At 35.1% G+C, this 18,090-nt stretch overlaps 3 protein-coding genes across 3 annotated transcripts; 2 read left to right on the forward strand and 1 right to left on the reverse strand.

The window, feature by feature from the left end:
* The first annotated feature begins 1,070 nt into the window (after positions 1 to 1,070).
* LOC110603887 (cellulose synthase A catalytic subunit 1 [UDP-forming]) lies at positions 1,071 to 8,895 on the forward strand. Its single transcript, XM_021741875.2, has 14 exons — positions 1,071 to 1,335; positions 3,219 to 3,414; positions 3,503 to 3,684; positions 4,148 to 4,268; positions 4,350 to 4,536; positions 4,766 to 5,032; positions 5,142 to 5,487; positions 5,617 to 5,754; positions 5,846 to 5,971; positions 6,262 to 6,474; positions 6,573 to 6,837; positions 7,184 to 7,380; positions 7,509 to 7,859; positions 7,960 to 8,895. Exons 1-14 carry the CDS (start codon positions 1,255 to 1,257, stop codon positions 8,545 to 8,547), a joined length of 3,258 nt encoding a protein of 1,085 aa, XP_021597567.1. The 5' UTR covers positions 1,071 to 1,254; the 3' UTR covers positions 8,548 to 8,895.
* A 796-nt stretch (positions 8,896 to 9,691) lies between these two features.
* LOC110603658 (uncharacterized protein At2g34160) lies at positions 9,692 to 11,945 on the forward strand. The gene is made up of 5 exons (XM_021741476.2): positions 9,692 to 9,958; positions 10,457 to 10,505; positions 10,717 to 10,779; positions 10,873 to 10,937; positions 11,657 to 11,945. The coding sequence occupies exons 1-5, from the start codon at positions 9,833 to 9,835 to the stop codon at positions 11,744 to 11,746; spliced, it is 393 nt and encodes a 130-aa protein (XP_021597168.1). The 5' UTR covers positions 9,692 to 9,832; the 3' UTR covers positions 11,747 to 11,945.
* A 229-nt stretch (positions 11,946 to 12,174) lies between these two features.
* Positions 12,175 to 16,418, reverse strand: LOC110603657 (adenine nucleotide transporter BT1, chloroplastic/mitochondrial). Its single transcript, XM_021741475.2, has 3 exons — positions 15,446 to 16,418; positions 13,078 to 13,239; positions 12,175 to 12,995 (listed from the first exon to the last, which is right to left on the reverse strand). The coding sequence occupies exons 1-3, from the start codon at positions 15,959 to 15,961 to the stop codon at positions 12,522 to 12,524; spliced, it is 1,152 nt and encodes a 383-aa protein (XP_021597167.1). The 5' UTR covers positions 15,962 to 16,418; the 3' UTR covers positions 12,175 to 12,521.
* Between the last annotated feature and the right edge of the window lie 1,672 nt (positions 16,419 to 18,090).

The raw sequence follows: 18,090 nt of genomic DNA on the forward strand, positions 1-18,090 counted from the left end.
GGAGGGTAGGAATGTAAATTAAAGGAAAACCAAGCGCGTGCCTCACAAAAGTTGAGTCCACCGACAGCCACTGGAATAAGCGAAGTGAAGCTACCGACAATTACCGGTAACTCATTTCTCATAGGTACAGGGTGTAAACAGCGGGGAAAAATATTCAACCGCTGTCCCTGTCTAGACAAAAAATGATAAATGGCAAATATTGTACGTGGCATAATACGATTGGATATTTTGTGGGAAGCAGGAATATTTACTTCCCAGGAAACAATCTCGTAGTCACACGTCATCGAGCTCACATAACAGTACTGTGGGTTTGTTAAAACGGGAAAGCGACCTTCTACCTGTTCATGCGGCGCAAGACTGATGGCTCCTCCTGTCAGCTCTAGCTCAAATTGCTCGTCAGACTGCCTTTCAATTTTTAATTTAATGGATAAAAAAAATGTTACATTTATATAATTTTAAAAAATTAATTAGTAAAAGTCTGAATAATACCCTTAATTTTTAGATTATTAATAATACTGTTTAAAAAAAATAATTTCAAATTATAATTCCCAATAAACCCTCAAATTTTCACTAAAAAGTACTTTGATAAGTTTTTAAAATTATTTAAATTAAGAATTAAAAATTTCAAATAATATTTAAAATAGTATATAGAGATAAAAATCGTGGATTGATTTTTTAAAAAAATTCTATGTACGTGAAATGTTTTATTTAATCAATTATTTTCTATTTTGTTCAATAGTATTTTGAATAATAATGTTAAATAAGTTTAAGATTTTGATAATGACTATTCTAAAAAAATAAAATTAAGAAAAAATAAAAAAAAATTAAAATCTCATGCTAAAATAAGAAAATAGCAATATAATTTCTTTTAAAAAATAGACAATATAATAATAAGGAAAATTCAATTATTATTATTATTATTATTTACTAGTATTATTTATTATTATTATCGTGGCTGCAGTGGGGAAGCCGGCTGAGCCGAGGTGAGAGATAAGGAACCGGTTGAACCGGTAAATACAAACAAAGACAATAAAATAACGTGAAAGGAAGAAATAAAAGGACAAGCATTGATAGCTAAGAGTGATAGCTGGAAGCAGAAGGGGATGGCGTATTGAGTGGGCGAAGAAGAGTTCACAGACCATCGCTACCCTTTGTTTTCCATAGCCAAGGCTCCAGAGTAAACAGATTTCTATTGCATTTCCATCGAGATCTGATCTGCTTCTGTTTTGAGAATCCTGGACAATCCACACTGTCATGGAAGCAAATGCGGGCATGGTGGCTGGTTCCTACCGGAGGAACGAGTTGGTTCGGATTCGCCATGATTCGGATAGTGGGGTTTGTGCTCTTAGCTTACCTTTTGGCTTTCCATTTTTTTTTTATTTCTTTTTAAATAATCTGTTTGACTGTAACTTTGCTTGCTATATTGTGTGTGGATCTGAGTGTTAACTCTGCGGGAGTGACTTTTTAGCTCAAATTCTGTGGTCTTTTTCATATACTTGGGAATTGGGTATTGGGTCTCTGTTATTTTTCGCAATTCAGCTCTGATCGATAACTGATTGATACGACAGTAACACCTAAGCCTTAGTCTTTTGGTTCGAGTATATATTTAATTGATTGCTATTGATTTTTATTTACCGAGCATTTTTATGTTTAGATCTATTTGTTAACAGTGAAAGAGAAGTCTTCAGTTGGATGTTGAATTCTTTAGTTGGATCCGTGATCATATATTGTTCTGAATATTTGTGTTTGATATCCGTTTTAACAATTGTTTCTGAACTAGTTATTCCTTCTTTTTTTTGGAACGCATTGTGATCATTTGATCTGAGAGTTGTGTGAGAGTGAGTGTGGACTCAAAGTTTTGGTCTTTATGCCTCGTTTGTCAGATTTTGGAATTCGAGTTGGAATTTAAAATTATCTTCTGATTATCTTCTCGTCGTTTTACTCTGAAAATTGAATGGTTTCTTCCGTCAGTAGTCTAGATGTCAGTACCATAGTTCTGATTTTGATTGCAGGACCTTTTTGAGGAAATATCTGTTTGGTTGACTTTATTTGTAAAACTAATAGGTCACCATGTTGTTAACCTGAGATTATGATAGTTCACTTCACTCAGTTCTGTCTGGTACTAGCCATCTGATATCTACTTTAACTGAACAAAGTTGTTGGTTCTGAGATTACGTTTCCCTTTCTCCCTCTTAGCTGGATTTGTTGGTATGTGCTGTATCTGTAGATAATATCTCCTTACTATATGAGGTTTTCCTTCTAAGATTAAGACCATACATTGCAAAGTGTCCAAGCTAGATTAGGCTCCAAGGGACAAGGAAGATGTTTTGGCGTTAATGTAGAGCCAATAGAACAAAGGGGAAGAAACAAAATTCTTAGAGGGTAGAGACTAGAGACTAGAGACATGAGAAACACATTCTCAATTTATTAGCTCAAAACAATTGTCAATCATAGCAAAAATCTCTAAATATGTAGGAACTAATTAGGAATAAAAAATCACAAATTGCGCAAAATTATAAATAAAACAAGACCCCATATATTTCTCAATGAAATAAGTAATCCTAAGATCCCTAGAATTTCTAACATCATTCTCCTATGGTGGACAAGAACTTGATTTTGGAGAGTTGAACTGCAAGTAGTAATCTAGGAGAGAGGCGATCCAAAGTTAGAAACTCCTCTTCGATAATCCAAGAAGCTTGGAATCAGGATGACCATACAACTTGACAAGAGATCCTCAAAAACCACCAGGAGAGGAAGTAACAAACTCATTATCTAGCATAGGGTCAACGGAATCTCTTTGTTGAGGAAGAGACGGTGATTTGGCAGATTTTGACCTACCAAAACACTAGAAGGAAAAGTTGAATAGCAGGAAAAACTCGTGTTGTGCTTCTTGTCCTTTTTTCTTCCTTGTGTGAGAAAAGCTTTGAAATGGTCCTATCTCCTTAAAATAAATTTTCCTTCTGGAATTCTTGTTTCCTGACTTGTCTCACTTTTGTACTTGGAGAATTCTAGTTTCTTATGTTGTCTCACTTTTGTACTTGTTTATTTCTTTCTAGTGGGCTTTTGAATTCCAACCTTGTAATATATTCATTATTTAAAATTGCTTAATTTTCTCTGAGCAAAATTGGAATGTAATGGCGATTTTGTTCAAATGGCAAGTACAGCTGAATATTTGCTTTCGGAGTGCTAATTGTTGCATTGTTTGTGGACTATTGCAGCCAAAACCTCTCAAAAATTTGAATGGCCAAACCTGTCAGATCTGTGGTGACAATGTTGGACTGACTGCCAGTGGTGACACATTTGTTGCTTGCAATGAGTGTGCCTTCCCAGTTTGCCGTCCTTGTTACGAGTATGAGCGGAAAGATGGGACTCAGTCCTGTCCCCAATGCAAGACTAGGTACAAGAGGCACAAAGGTTAGGTTCTTTATGATTGTCTTTTAATATGCTGCTACGTGTTGCAGTTTTGGTCAAATATCAGATATTTCTGCCTGTATATTTTCAGGGAGTCCTCGGGTGGAGGGAGACGAGGATGAAGATGATGTTGATGATCTAGAGAATGAATTCAATTATGCCCAAGGCAATAGCAAGACTATACGCCAATGGCAGGGTGAAGATGTAGATCTTTCATCATCAGCCAGGCATGAATCACAACGGCCAATTCCCCTTCTGACAAATGGGCAGTCGGTAAGCAGATTGGTCCAATAACATGCATAATTGTGCATCATGAGCCCGCTTTGCAACTGATGTTTCTAGATTCACTCTGTTCGTATGACCTTCTGGTGTAAAAATAGATGAGTTTGTATCGGATCAAGTAGATTGTAAATTAATTATGGGCTTAGCTGCATGTCCCTTGAATTTTATTGACCCTTCTTTGTCCTGCATGTTCTTCTGACAGTCACTATTGTCTTGCTGATATGATCTTGTAACCAGTTTCTCACTTACAATTTAAACTGAACCTTGAATTGTCTATGTTCTGATTTAATAAGTTTATCTGCTTGTTACTTACATGGGAATTTTCCAGAGATGTTCTCCTGTTTGATATCTAGCTGGCAGGGGCTGAACAATTATTTTATCTGAGGCATGTTATGTAAGCTGTGATGCTTGGGTTTTGCAATAATCTGCTGACTGATATGCCTATTATCACCAGGTTTCAGGTGAAATTCCCTGTGCTACGCCTGACACACAATCTGTGCGAACTACATCTGGACCTTTGGGCCCACCTGAAAAGAATGTTAACTCATCTCCTTATATTGATCCAAGGCAACCAGGTAACCAAAGAAACAGAATTTGAATTCCTAATGTTTCTCGTGAAGTTTTCTAAATAACTATTGGGTTTTGAGCCATTGCAGTTCCTGTTAGAATCGTGGACCCTTCCAAGGACTTGAATACTTACGGCCTCGGTAATGTTGACTGGAAGGAGAGGGTTGAAGGTTGGAAACTCAAGCAGGAGAAAAATATGATGCAGATGACCAGTAGATACACTGAAGGAAAGGGAGACATGGAAGGCACTGGTTCAAATGGGGAAGAACTCCAAATGTGAGCATCTTTTCTTAAGATTTAATTTGGTTTCTTTAAAGTCATAGTGATAGTTGACTCATAAGAACACACTTCAGCCATTTTGTGTTATATGTACATTTTGACATGTTATCATTTTATGTTTGAGAAGCGTATTAATTTCTATGCCCTAATGCCCAAATGTTTGAGAAGGGTTGAATAATTTCTCCACTAAGCAATTTTTTTTTGTTTGTATTCATATATTTCACAGGGCTGATGATGCTCGACAACCTTTGAGTCGTGTGGTGCCTATTTCTTCCTCTCACCTGACCCCATATCGTGTTGTTATCATTCTCCGGCTTATTATTTTGGGCTTTTTCTTGCAATATCGTGTAACTCATCCAGTGAAAGATGCATACCCATTGTGGCTAACATCAGTTATTTGTGAGATTTGGTTTGCCTTGTCTTGGCTTTTGGATCAGTTTCCAAAATGGTCTCCGATCAATCGTGAGACCTACCTTGACAGGCTTTCTTTGAGGTTTGTTAAATCCATCTTAATGATAATACTTTTTGAATGAAAGAAGAGTACAACTGGTGAAGAGGGAATAAATGGTGTTATTGCTTTAATTGGATTTAATGTGCTGCAGATATGATCGTGAAGGAGAACCATCACAATTAGCACCTGTTGATGTCTTTGTCAGTACAGTGGATCCCCTCAAAGAACCTCCTCTTGTTACAGCAAACACAGTCTTGTCCATACTTGCTGTTGATTATCCGGTCGACAAAGTATCTTGCTATGTTTCAGATGATGGTTCAGCAATGTTGACATTTGAAGCCCTTTCTGAAACTGCAGAATTTGCAAGGAAATGGGTGCCCTTTTGCAAGAAGCACAATATTGAGCCTAGGGCACCTGAGTTTTATTTTGCACAAAAGATTGATTATTTGAAGGATAAGATACAACCTTCTTTTGTGAAAGAGCGTCGAGCAATGAAGGTAAGTCATGAAGATAGATACTTTAGGTTTTATCTTATGTCTCTGAATTTGTTTGGCTGAAATGATTTCTAGCATATTGCACATGTTTTCAACATTATTCATAAAAATGAAGATAATTGTGCATTGCAGAGAGAATATGAAGAATTCAAGGTGCGGATTAATGCCCTTGTTGCCAAAGCACAGAAGATGCCAGAGGAAGGTTGGACAATGCAGGATGGTACTCCTTGGCCTGGAAATAATCCTAGGGATCATCCAGGAATGATTCAGGTATTATTATCCTTCCTACATGTATTGGTGTCCCGACTCTTTCTTCACATCTTACAAAAATGATTTACCTTTTTCCCAATGGGAAGAACAGGTTTTCTTAGGGCACAGTGGGGGCCTTGATACAGATGGAAATGAGCTACCTCGACTTGTTTATGTTTCTCGTGAGAAGAGGCCTGGCTTCCAACATCATAAGAAAGCTGGAGCAATGAATGCATTGGTTTGTCATCTTAATGCCTCTTATCTTCTCTCTTTGCAATTTGGTCTCTTGAGTATTTTCATAGATAATGGTGTTAGGGGTGCTTATTTATATATGTATGCTGATTAACAATGGTTCAGTAAATTTCCCTTCTTTACTTCAACAAGAGGAAAAACTGTTGCTTGTATGCACTGTGATTTAGTTTAAGATAATTGATCACTAGATTGGTCTCTGGTCAGTCCCATACCGAAATATTATTTCTGCAAAACCTGATTTTTCTTCTGATTTGGTTTATATTTGCAATATTGTAGATTCGAGTTTCAGCCGTCCTGACAAATGGTGCCTATCTTTTGAATGTCGATTGTGATCACTATTTCAATAACAGCAAAGCTCTGAAAGAAGCAATGTGTTTCATGATGGATCCTGCTTTTGGCAAGAAAACATGTTATGTACAATTCCCTCAGCGTTTTGATGGCATTGACTTGCATGATCGATATGCCAATCGCAATATTGTTTTCTTTGATGTATGTGAAAGTCCATTTATTATCATTCCGCAAAATATTTGTCTTTTTTATTGTGATAACGTTCTGATGGGTCCAATTTGTGTTGTCATATTTTTCAGATCAACTTGAAAGGGTTAGATGGCATCCAGGGCCCTGTCTATGTGGGAACTGGTTGTTGCTTCAACAGGCAAGCTCTATATGGTTATGATCCAGTTTTGACTGAGGAAGATTTGGAGCCAAACATCATTGTGAAGAGTTGTTGTGGATCAAGAAAGAAAGGAAGAAGTGGGAGTAAGAAGTATACTGACAAGAAGAGGGCATTGAAAAGAACAGAATCCACTGTTCCCATTTTCAATATGGAAGAGATTGAGGAGGGCTTTGAAGGTTTAATTTCCATACTATTTAGTTTCACTTTCAGTTTTTTCTTTCCTTTCATTAAAATAACCATATTCTCTATAAAGATTGAGTTTCAGTAACTGGACTTGTTCATGAACATGATTCATTTTCCATGTGCTTGGGCAGTATGTTTTACTATCTTTCTAGTACTGAACCATTATTTAAAAAGTTCCTTTTTATTACATTCAGGCATTCTCCAACTTCAACCTTGTTTTGTATTTCCACCCAATAAAGAAATCAGTTTGAGATTTATCATGATTTGACTGAAATCAATGGTGATAGAAGAGCTTGTGATTATAGCATGTTTTCTTAACTTCTTACTTTATGTCTTCAGGATATGATGACGAGAGGTCACTTCTTATGTCTCAGAAGAGTCTAGAGAAGCGTTTTGGTCAGTCACCAGTTTTTATTGCAGCCACCTTCATGGAGCAGGGAGGTATTCCACCATCAACCAATCCTGCAACTCTGTTAAAGGAAGCCATCCATGTCATTAGCTGCGGATATGAAGACAAGACAGAATGGGGAAAAGAGGCAAGTCTAACTGATGTACTGGGTGTTTAGCAATACATCTTCAATAGCTACTTTTCTCGCCAACTATTCTCCAATGTGTGTGTGTGGCTGCAATTACATGTTAGCTGATCCTTTTTTGTTTGCTGCAGATTGGATGGATATATGGTTCTGTGACTGAAGATATTTTAACTGGGTTTAAGATGCATGCACGGGGTTGGATATCTATCTATTGTATGCCTCCACGCCCAGCATTCAAGGGGTCTGCTCCTATCAATCTTTCTGATCGGTTGAACCAGGTTCTTCGGTGGGCCTTGGGATCAGTTGAGATTTTGCTGAGCAGGCATTGCCCCATATGGTATGGCTATAATGGAAAATTGAAGCTCCTGGAGAGGCTGGCGTACATTAATACCATTGTGTACCCGATCACCTCTATCCCACTGCTTGCATACTGTATGCTTCCAGCTTTTTGTCTTCTAACTGGAAAGTTTATTATTCCTGAGGTGAGCAACATATTCATTATCTCCTTACCAACTGATATATATGTGGAGATATGTTGACCATAGAAAGTGAAACTTATGAATTTATTTCAATATTATCCAGATAAGCAACTTTGCTAGTATGTGGTTCATTCTACTCTTCATCTCCATTTTCGCTACTGGAATACTTGAGCTGCGGTGGAGCGGAGTCGGCATTGAAGATTGGTGGAGGAATGAACAATTTTGGGTCATTGGTGGTACATCAGCCCATCTCTTTGCAGTGTTCCAAGGGCTTCTGAAAGTTCTTGCCGGGATTGATACCAACTTTACTGTCACTTCAAAAGCTTCAGATGATGATGGGGAGTTTGCAGAGCTCTATGTGTTCAAGTGGACATCTCTTCTCATCCCACCAACAACAGTCCTGATAGTGAACTTAGTGGGCATTGTAGCTGGTGTTTCATATGCCATAAATAGCGGCTACCAATCATGGGGTCCACTCTTTGGCAAGCTATTCTTTGCAATATGGGTTATTGCTCATCTGTACCCTTTCTTGAAGGGTTTAGTAGGTCGGCAAAATCGTACACCAACCATCGTCATTGTCTGGTCCATACTCCTTGCTTCCATTTTCTCCTTGCTATGGGTTCGGATTGACCCCTTTACAACAGATTCTTCGAAATCTGCCTCAAATGGTCAATGTGGCATCAATTGCTAGTTTGTTTCGGAGACATTTTGTCCTTAGAAGACCACCCTGGTGTAGATAAACAAGAAATTAAGGCACTGAAGTGGTATAAGCTAATTTATTTACTGCTATCTTCATATGGAAGGGAATTAGATGGTTGAGGACAGTTGGAGCAGGACCATGAACTCTTGCGCAAGTCATTTTATAATCTTGTCACTCCCACATGGGAGTGGATGTCAAGTTGTTTTCCTTCATTGTTGTGCAGTTATGTTGTCCTTTGGTAAAAGCATATAGGAATTTATATTTATATTATTGTCTTGATACTCTTCACGAAGGAAAGAAGAAAATTTAATGTTATTCTTTGAAAGTGTTATGGAGCCATTTTATTCATTATTTACTCTGCTTTGCCTTTCTTATTGGAAATTAGAGCATCACCAGTTTATAAATTTTCTCATGTGGTATAAACTATGCTTGTGTCTTGGGTTCTAAATTGCAATCTTTTAGGGGTAAGCTACCTAAGTTTTGAAGATTTCATGCTAATCATACACAGAGAACTAAGGTTCATCAGAGTAGAGATTCATGGTAAATACTTTGGTTTTAAATTATAGTGATATATGCAGTTGAAGCAAGCATATGATCTTTCATTGAGGAAAAAGTTAAAAAGTTTGGCAAATAATGGAGACATTACTTGGTTAAAAAAAAAAAAATTATTGTTTGATAAATCATAATAAAGCAATATAATTAATCACATCATATAATTTCACATGTGTAGTAAACCCTTTTATAATTAATTAATTTAGAGATGTAAATTATGATGCTCATATAAAACAAATTTTTCTCTCATTAATTATCTTCATGTAAATTAAATACAATAACAAATAAATAAATAATAACAACAATATATTTTTAAATAGCTATATGAGATTGTTTTTCATGTATTGTTTTTCATGTTTAATCACTATTATAATATTCTGAATAGAGTCTACTGTAAAATATGTTATTGTGAATTGGTATGATTTTATTAGAAGAATTAATGTGTTCAGGAAAGTAAACTGTGAGGATGAAATTGCTTTGCAAACTTAATTTAGGGGTTAATATGTAAGTTTTTCTATACTGTAGGGACTTGATTGTAAATTACTTAAAGCGAAGGGTTTTGAGCCATTTATAAATTGACGGCAGCCGTCTAATATCCCTCTCGCGCGGAGCAGGTGCAGCTTCTAGAGACCCCAAGCAAGGCGAGGAAGGTTCTCGTTTGTTTGAAAGGAGATTTAGGGTTTATTGGTATCTCTCTGAAACTAGTAGCTAAACCGTAATCACAATGGAGGGCGTAACAGAGGGCGTGAACAACTTGAACATCACAGATTCGGCTTCAGCCAACAAGAAAAATCGTATTCAAGTCTCTAACACCAAAAAACCCCTCTTTTTCTACGTTAATCTAGCCAAGGTACCCTAGTTTTCCTCTTTCTCTTACTCTGCTTTTCTTTTAGTTCTGTGATTTGTTTTGTCTTCTGCGAATTAGATGTGTGTGTTTGTGGACGTAATATGCAAGTTAATTGTTGTTTTAGGGTTTTCTTTCTTTCTTTGCTTTCTTCCTCAGCCCGCCTATACCGTAGAATCTATGAATCAAAATTGGTGGATTTTTATCTTTAATTATCAGTTCATTGACTTAGTTAGGTATTTTCTAATTTTATACGGTTTTCTCTCTCTATTTATCAGATCAGTTAAGAGAAATATTTAGTAAGTAGAAGTTTTTTATTTCATGGCTCAATCAATGTTTTTGTCGTTTTTGGGTCTTTATCGGTACAGGTTTGTACTCCCATTTTCCAGCTAATGGAAAGGGAAAATGGAATGGATTTTTCAGTTATAAAGTCATTGTAATAAGTGTATACTCACATTTGTTTTGTTAAATAGCCATTGAGGGTTTCATGGTTCTCTTTTGCAGAGATACATGCAGCAACACAATGAAGTCGAACTCTCTGCTCTTGGAATGGGTATCTTGTTTCTCTATATTCTTCCTTATGTATTTCCATATCCTTATTAGTTATTTCCTTTTCGATACTTGTAAAACCACAAAAGTGAAAGGGAACCGCTGCAATATATATTTATAATATGTTCATTGTATGTGAACCATGAAAATAGTATGTTATGTTCAGTCTTATTGTTATAGTTCATATAGCATTGACTCTTCTATTGTATCTACAGCTATAGCAACAGTTGTAACCATTGCTGAGATCTTGAAGAATAATGGGCTGGCTGTTGAGAAGAGTGCGACTTTTATTCCTTCCCATTCCCTTTGTTTTTAATTATTATTTCAAGCTTATTTTGAGAGCTCAGTAACTTTCTTTTGCGCATAAACAGGGATCATGACTTCCACTGTTGACATGAGGGAGGAAACAGGAGGCCGACCTGTGCCAAAAGCAAAGGTAAATCCAAAGTATAATTCCAGATTTGAGGTTGACTACGCAACTTGAGCATCTAAATCTCAATAAGAGAAGTGCTAATAATGAATATATGATACACATGCACTTTTTAAGATGAAACAATAATAATATACCATGAATGCATGGCATGCTTGGATTGTGTTATTTTCTGATGCATTATAGTCCAAAGTTCTTGTCAGCAGTTTGAGCACGTGTGTGAATTGGGTATTAAAAACCAGAGATGATACATGTGGATAATTTCCTTGGGGTTCCAAGAAGGGCACATGAGAATTTTTTATTATTGGTGAACTGTAAACCTCTGCACTTGGAGCATTTCCATTGGTTATCTTACAGGGCAAGCTTGGTTTATGTGATAAACAATGGAACCAATAGGGAACTATTGATGCATGGCCTGCATGGCTTGTATTCTTTGTGAATGAGCAATTATTCCAAAATTCTAGTCAGCATTTCGGTATTTGCATGGAGTAGTTACAAAAACGTTGATCTTGGAAGTGGACAATTTCTATAATCAGTAGACGTTTGCTTACAAGTTGAACTGCTAGTTCTCTAGCGTGCAGATCTTGCGTGATTTTGTGTCTTGTGCCTCGAATTATGTCCAACTAATCTAATGTTATGATTGTTGTTAACGTAATCTTTTTTCTTTCCCCTGTATTTCTGCTTGAAGAGTTTATGGCTGATAATGTGATTTCCTTTCTTGTTAGATTGAAATATTGCTAGGAAAGACAGAAAAGTTTGATGAGTTGATGGCTGCTGCTACAGAGGAAGTGATAGATAATGATGAGCAGAGCTGAGCTTTAAAGAACAAATTCAGTTTGTCTCTCGAGTTACGGCTGAAATCTGTGAACATCATAAGTTCATTGTGAACATCTGTAGCAAACTGTTTGAGATTGGATTTTATCAAGTTTGTTAGCTGTTATTATAGGAGGTTTTGTAAAAACAGTGCACTTTGCTATTCAATTCCAAATCGTTTCCAGGCTCTATTCAAGTTAATTTACTGGTAATCGGCCATTCGGTAACTGACCTCCACACTTTATAACCAATCCCTCCTTTGAGTTAATGAACTAGTTTCTCTTGCCGAGAACATTTGGCGAGAGCAACACAATGAAGCGCTTACTCTCTCATGGTATTATTGCAATTGGCCACGTATATGCAACCTTGTAATCTGTAAATCATAATGTTTGAGATGGTTCGATTTGTTGCTTTTTATAAAATAACAAAATAATTCTCAATAAATCAGAATATTGCATTCATATTACAATCTTGCATATACCAACGGTGAATCTGGGAACGTTCTCCAGACTGACATAAGACAGTCCAAACTGAAATTTGGTATGATAAGCCAACTCTCTTCAAAATTTAATTGTCTAATCGATTCTTTTACCCAGAAGGAAAGAAAACAAAAACCATTAGATGTATCTCTAACCTTCTAAGCAAGGAAGGTTATTGACCAAATCCTAACAAAAAACCTCAGAATGGAGAAATTTGTAAAACGAATTTAGCTCTAGTATCAATCAGAAGTATCTCACTGTCCTTTGTTTCGAAAGATATAATGGTTCTTCGGCTCTTCTACTGTTCTTCATCATCCTCTACCAATATCCTCTTGCTTGCTTCATAACACATGAAAGCTATCCCCGCTGCAGGTACCAACTTCATGCAGCTGGGACCCAGACCTTTATATAAACCCTGGATCCCCTCCTGCTCAAGTATGCTTGCAAGTGCATGAAGTACATTCTTGTATACTTTTCTTCCACTGAGAGCTCCAACCTGCATATGCTTGCGTGCAACTTCAAGCGGAAAAGTTGCACTACTGGATATAGCTCCAGCAGCTGATCCAATTAAAAGGGTTTCAATGTTGCCAATCTTCTCTTGCTTGAAAACTTTTCGATATGCTTTCCGTAATGTGTCATAAGCAAAGTAATTTGCGGCAGCATATGGAATAACTCCAATGAGGCTAGGGGCAAGGCCTCTATAGAGCTCTGCAGGGCCCTCTTCGTGCAGTATTTTTAAGAATGCATCTAATATTCCATTATAAACTCCTCTCTGCAAATAAAATAACAAATCCCCTTGAGAAGAACACAACATATTCATGATTTAAATCTCCAAGGGTGAGTTTTGTAAGTACCTGTATGGTTAATCGAGTTTTGACCAACTCAAGTGGATATGTCACCAAAGTTGAGCTAACTCCAGCACAGGCACCAGCAATTAATGACGCAGGAATGGGAAGTTTAGGTTGCTCCCCCGGTTTGGGTGACAAGTTCTTATTCACAGTATCATATGCAAACAGCTGTGATGAGAGCAAATTATGTGTAAGCTAACATCTGAAATTAGATGATTACTTTGAATACGTGAAATAAAGTAACATGGCTTATTTTTCTTCTCATCCAACAAAACTACTGCAGAATACACTGCCATGTACCGTTTAGCATACGATTAGGGACATGATATGCACAAATTGAGATGAGCCAAATTTTGAAAAGTTCAAGCTTGGCTTGTTATTTTCAGTTAGCTTGAGCTCATACTTGAGGCTTCTCTTGATTTATCGAGCTCAAGCTTGGCTTGCATTTAGCTTGTTTATCGAGCTTGATTGCAACTGAAATTGTTAAGCTTGGCTGTAATTAGTCAAATTACTAAAAAGAATTATAATTTTTATATTACCTAAAATTTATTTAATGAGATCTAATACTAATGCCACAGAATAGTCATAATTTTAAATAATAGTTAATATTTCTTAGAATAGTCAAAAGTACATTTATTTCATTTACAACACTATAAATAACAATAATTAACATAAATGATCCAAACTCCAATACCGTGTGCTAAACTAAAGAGCTAATAGATGAGACAGTGTTCATGAGCTTGTATGATGAGACTATTCATAAAGCCTAAATGTGCTAGCTTGCAAAACACCAAAAAACAAAGTTGTCTTTTTTTTTTTGTGTGGGGTGGGGGGTTTACAGACATATGTTGATGCCGGTCAAAGAAATTGAGACTACTAGAGAACTCAAGCGGAGAGTGAAGCAATCTAGAATTCAATATACGGCAAACAAGAACTAGAAAGGAACTTATTTTGGAAAGTATGTCTCTGTATGACCATCTTCACTATTTATATAATAATGTGAGAAATAACTGCTTCTGGCAAGGGGAAAAAAAGAACATAAAGGAAAACTAATAAAAGCTAAACTGAAACAATAAGAGATTTTAATGGGTGTGTTTATATGACTATCATCACTAATTACATGATGAAATGAACAACAATTGCTTTATATGACAATCACAACTCCTTTTGACATAGAGTAGAAATTGAATTAGTGCGAATAAATGCTAACAAAGTCTGGAAGAGATGAGCTCATAGGACAAACATCACTATTTATATGATCACAAATATGGAAACATCAATGTTTATAAGGTGATCACAAAAATCCATTCCGCCAAATGAGGAGAAAATAAAAGTAATATTGACAAACAATACTCGCTTCGCCCCATAAATATAGACTTGCTTTCCTTTTTCATCCATCCCAAATTGTATGCCACTTTCATTTTTGAGATGTTTATTTACTTGTTAACTTCCTAATATACTTATATTTGATATGCATTGAGAAGTAATGAATTTTTCCTAATATATCCTCTAATATATTGCTCCGTATACTCCGTTGCCGAGTTACTATAGAAATTAATCAATTTTACTTTTAACTATATTACTATATTTTCTTAATCCATGTTAAAGAAACCAATCAACATATCTGTGGGAGGGAGTAAAAACATGAAAAACATTAACCCTATCTCAAGAAACACATGCTTATATCACACTAATTTTGAAATGGATAAATCTAGAGCTGCACTTAGGAGAGGTCACAGCACCTCATCTTAGCACATGGATGCACTCTAACTGTCGCTTCACTGATGTTCAAACCTGTGTTCATGACAAGTTCACCATGAATTTAAAACTAATTTTCACTAAATTTTTAATACCATAATTGTGATGCTTTTAGCTGAGAATCAAATAATGAAGCCAGCAAGTACAATCACTAGAGAACAGTCATTCATACAATGAACATTTAAAAAAAAAAAAAAAGTAAACAAAAAGATAAAAATGTAATGTAACAAAAAGCTAACCAGGTCAGAAACAAACAACTTATTTAGTTCCATTATTATTTATCAGCTCTCCGTGTGGAAACTCGGCCATACAAGTGAATCAACAAGGAAATTGAAACAAACATAAGAAGAGGATGGCAACAAAGAAACGAGGCTCCAAATGGTTATAATAAGAATGTAACTTACCTCGACCCTGAACAACAAAGTCGCAAAGAATATATTACAGAGTACACATAATTGCAGAACGGATTTATAAGCATTACTAAGCATTGAATAAAAAGACAATAAATCTATAAACAATGATAAAACAAACATAACTCGTAGCAAGCAAGCAAGCAATCCACACTGGTAAGCGTCTCCATGAAGATGGAAATTAAAATTTTGAAAGAATTTGTTACCTCTATGGCCTTGCTTGGTGCTACCCGAATCACATTAACCAAATTGCCTCTAAACAATCCCTTCCATCCATCAGTCTTCATTATATTATGAAACACCTCAGTTGTGGTATGCCCACTGCTCCCCACCATCAGATGAGTCCTTATGGTCTCCAGTGGAGCAACGGCGGTCCTTGAGACAGCCCCAGCTATTCCACCACTAATTAACCGTCTCACCATTGGATTTTTAACCTTAAGCTTCAACTTAAGCCCACCCTTCTTCTTCTTCTTAAGAGTCCCTTCCTCCTCCTGGACCCCTACAAATGACAAATACTTTTCACACAAATCAGCGTACAGAGATTTTATGCTGCTATTATCACTGGGATTCGGGAAGCCCATCCCCATCTGATTAACGCTGGCAAAAAGGCCTCCACCAGGAAGATATTGCCCATCTTGAAAGCTCCATTGAGACCCCAAATAAGAAACTGAGAAAAATCCATCCTTTTTGTCATCAAATACCTCGATTGCTCGCTTACCCATCAATCAAAATCCTGTAAATGAAATCCTTTTTGGGATTTAGTGAGTACCCCAACCTATTTTTCTCATACAAGTAGAAATATTGGAGTGTTTGACAGTCAAATATCAGCTTTTGGTGAAATGGGTATCCGAAAAATCCATTTTTTGATTAAAAAACAAAAGGAAAGAAAGATAATTGAGGAAATGGAAGAAAGGGGGGCGTGGCTGAAAAATCCAATAAGCAAAGACGATGAAACCAAGGGAAAAGAAAGGGAATGCAAATTGAGAAACCTAGATAGCAAGAGAGAGAAAGGGGGGTTAGGTGAATCTCAATATCTCTCTCTCCCTCTCCTTCTCAGGTTACAAAAAAAATTATTCTGAGTATTTAAATAGTCTGAGAGTTCAGTTGATGGGCTGCTGGAGTTAGGTTTTGCTTTCTACTTCAGAAGACCCCTTGGGAATATGACTCTTCACTCTATTGAATTTGCTTCTTTTTTTTTCCATTATCACAGATTCAATATTTATTATATTTCTTGGCCATAATATTTTAGAACCATTTTTTTCCATTTGTAATTTTTTAAAAAAGCCAACTTTAAATGTTTCAATGGTTTTCTTTATTTACTACATGGAAGAAAATTTTTAATTTTATGTGTTAAATATTCTCGAAAATAAATAATTTTCCAATGTTTTTCCAGTGAGTTAATATTGGGATTTGGTCCGATTTGTGGTCTAATTATTTGGAATCTTGAAAAATAAACAAATAGTATTTCAAGCAGCCCCAGATACAGCTACCAATTTTGACCACTGTTATATTTAATTATTTTATTTTTGTTTGAAGGAATTTATGATTTTTTAATAGAAAACTTTTGAAATTTTTAGTTTATAAGCACATCAATCAATTGCTAAGAATTTTTTTAAAAAAATTTATGTTAATATTTAGAAAATTTTTCTTCATTTTAAATAATAAAAAACTATGAAATCTTAAAATCATAATTTTTTTACTTTATTCTACATATTCTAAATAAAAATTATTAATTTCTTACCAATTAATTTTGAAAAAAATTGTCAAATGAGTGCATTTTCCATAATAGATTATTAACCAATCCCCTCGGTCACTATAAAAGAAATTTATGAATAATGGAAAAAAATCGGTTAAATCTGATCTACATAAAGCTTTTTAAGGTATAAAATTATTATTAAATCAATATAAAAATTATTAATTATATATTTATATTATATAAATTCGATTTAAACAACTTGACATGTTAAATAATATATAATTAATAATTTAAAAGAGAAAAATCTTTCAATTTGTTGAATTTTAATAAATGAAGTTGGGAGATGGGTCATTTTCATTTGGTATGATATCAAATAGAATTTCCCCCCTTAATAATTTTTTAAAAAAGGCGCAAAATTATTTAATTTAATTTAATTTAATTTATTTAAATAAACTTTTTTTTTTATATTGGATGTGTTTATATTTTAAATTTTTTTAAATAACTTCTGTTCTGTTAAATTTTTATATGATTTATTAATGTAATATAATGATTCTCAATCTATTAAACTTTAATTATTTATGATCATAATATAAATTTATCATCAGCTATTTTCTTAATTAAATTTGGTTTATATATTTTAATTTTTAATATTTATTTATTAATATAAATTAAATTAAATTATAACTCATTATTTATATTGCACGGAATTACTAATTTTTTTTGTAAGAATAACAAATATTAATAGTAAAATTATATATCATTTGGTAAATTTGAAAAATTTGTAATCTAATGAAAAATTAGAAATATAATGAACTATAGAAGTAGGGAAAAAGAAAAAGGAAAGGGAAAGGGAAGGGGAGAAAGAAGCAGGGATAGGGTTTGTCATCTTCTTTCTTGTTTTGATTCTTACTTTCGCTTTCCGCTTTGTCTTACTTGTGTTTTCAGTTTTCTGGTGTTTCCTTTGTCTAAAGTTTTTATTTTTCTGAACTGTAGTCCCTCTTGATTCTCCTTCGCCGGAGATGGGTGTGTAGCCATTTTCTTTTTATCTTTTCTCTCTTTTTCATCCGTTGTTAGTTTGTGTTCTTTTTCATAGTTTTTGTGTTGGCTTTAAGAAGGAATTTGCTACTGATTTGGTTTAGAGGGCTTCAATTTTGA

This window comes from Manihot esculenta, chromosome 16 (genome assembly GCF_001659605.2).
Source record: "Manihot esculenta cultivar AM560-2 chromosome 16, M.esculenta_v8, whole genome shotgun sequence".
Taxonomy (NCBI): domain Eukaryota; kingdom Viridiplantae; phylum Streptophyta; class Magnoliopsida; order Malpighiales; family Euphorbiaceae; genus Manihot; species Manihot esculenta.

Bases quoted from the DNA above. Each gene is read 5' to 3' on its own strand.
- LOC110603887 (XM_021741875.2), top strand. From the start codon at position 1,255: ATGGAAGCAAATGCGGGCATGGTGGCTGGTTCCTACCGGAGGAACGAG. The intron at 6,475-6,572 runs GTATGTGAAAGT...CATATTTTTCAG, and splicing joins GCAATATTGTTTTCTTTGAT to ATCAACTTGAAAGGGTTAGA. The intron at 6,838-7,183 runs GTTTAATTTCCA...TTATGTCTTCAG, and splicing joins GATTGAGGAGGGCTTTGAAG to GATATGATGACGAGAGGTCA.
- LOC110603658 (XM_021741476.2), top strand. From the start codon at position 9,833: ATGGAGGGCGTAACAGAGGGCGTGAACAACTTGAACATCACAGATTCG. The intron at 10,506-10,716 runs GTATCTTGTTTC...TTGTATCTACAG, and splicing joins ACTCTCTGCTCTTGGAATGG to CTATAGCAACAGTTGTAACC. The intron at 10,780-10,872 runs GTGCGACTTTTA...GCGCATAAACAG, and splicing joins TGGGCTGGCTGTTGAGAAGA to GGATCATGACTTCCACTGTT.
- LOC110603657 (XM_021741475.2), bottom strand. From the start codon at position 15,961: ATGGGTAAGCGAGCAATCGAGGTATTTGATGACAAAAAGGATGGATTT. The intron at 13,240-15,445 runs GTAACAAATTCT...CTCTCATCACAG, and splicing joins CACCAAGCAAGGCCATAGAG to CTGTTTGCATATGATACTGT. The intron at 12,996-13,077 runs GTACTTACAAAA...TTTTATTTGCAG, and splicing joins AAACTCGATTAACCATACAG to AGAGGAGTTTATAATGGAAT.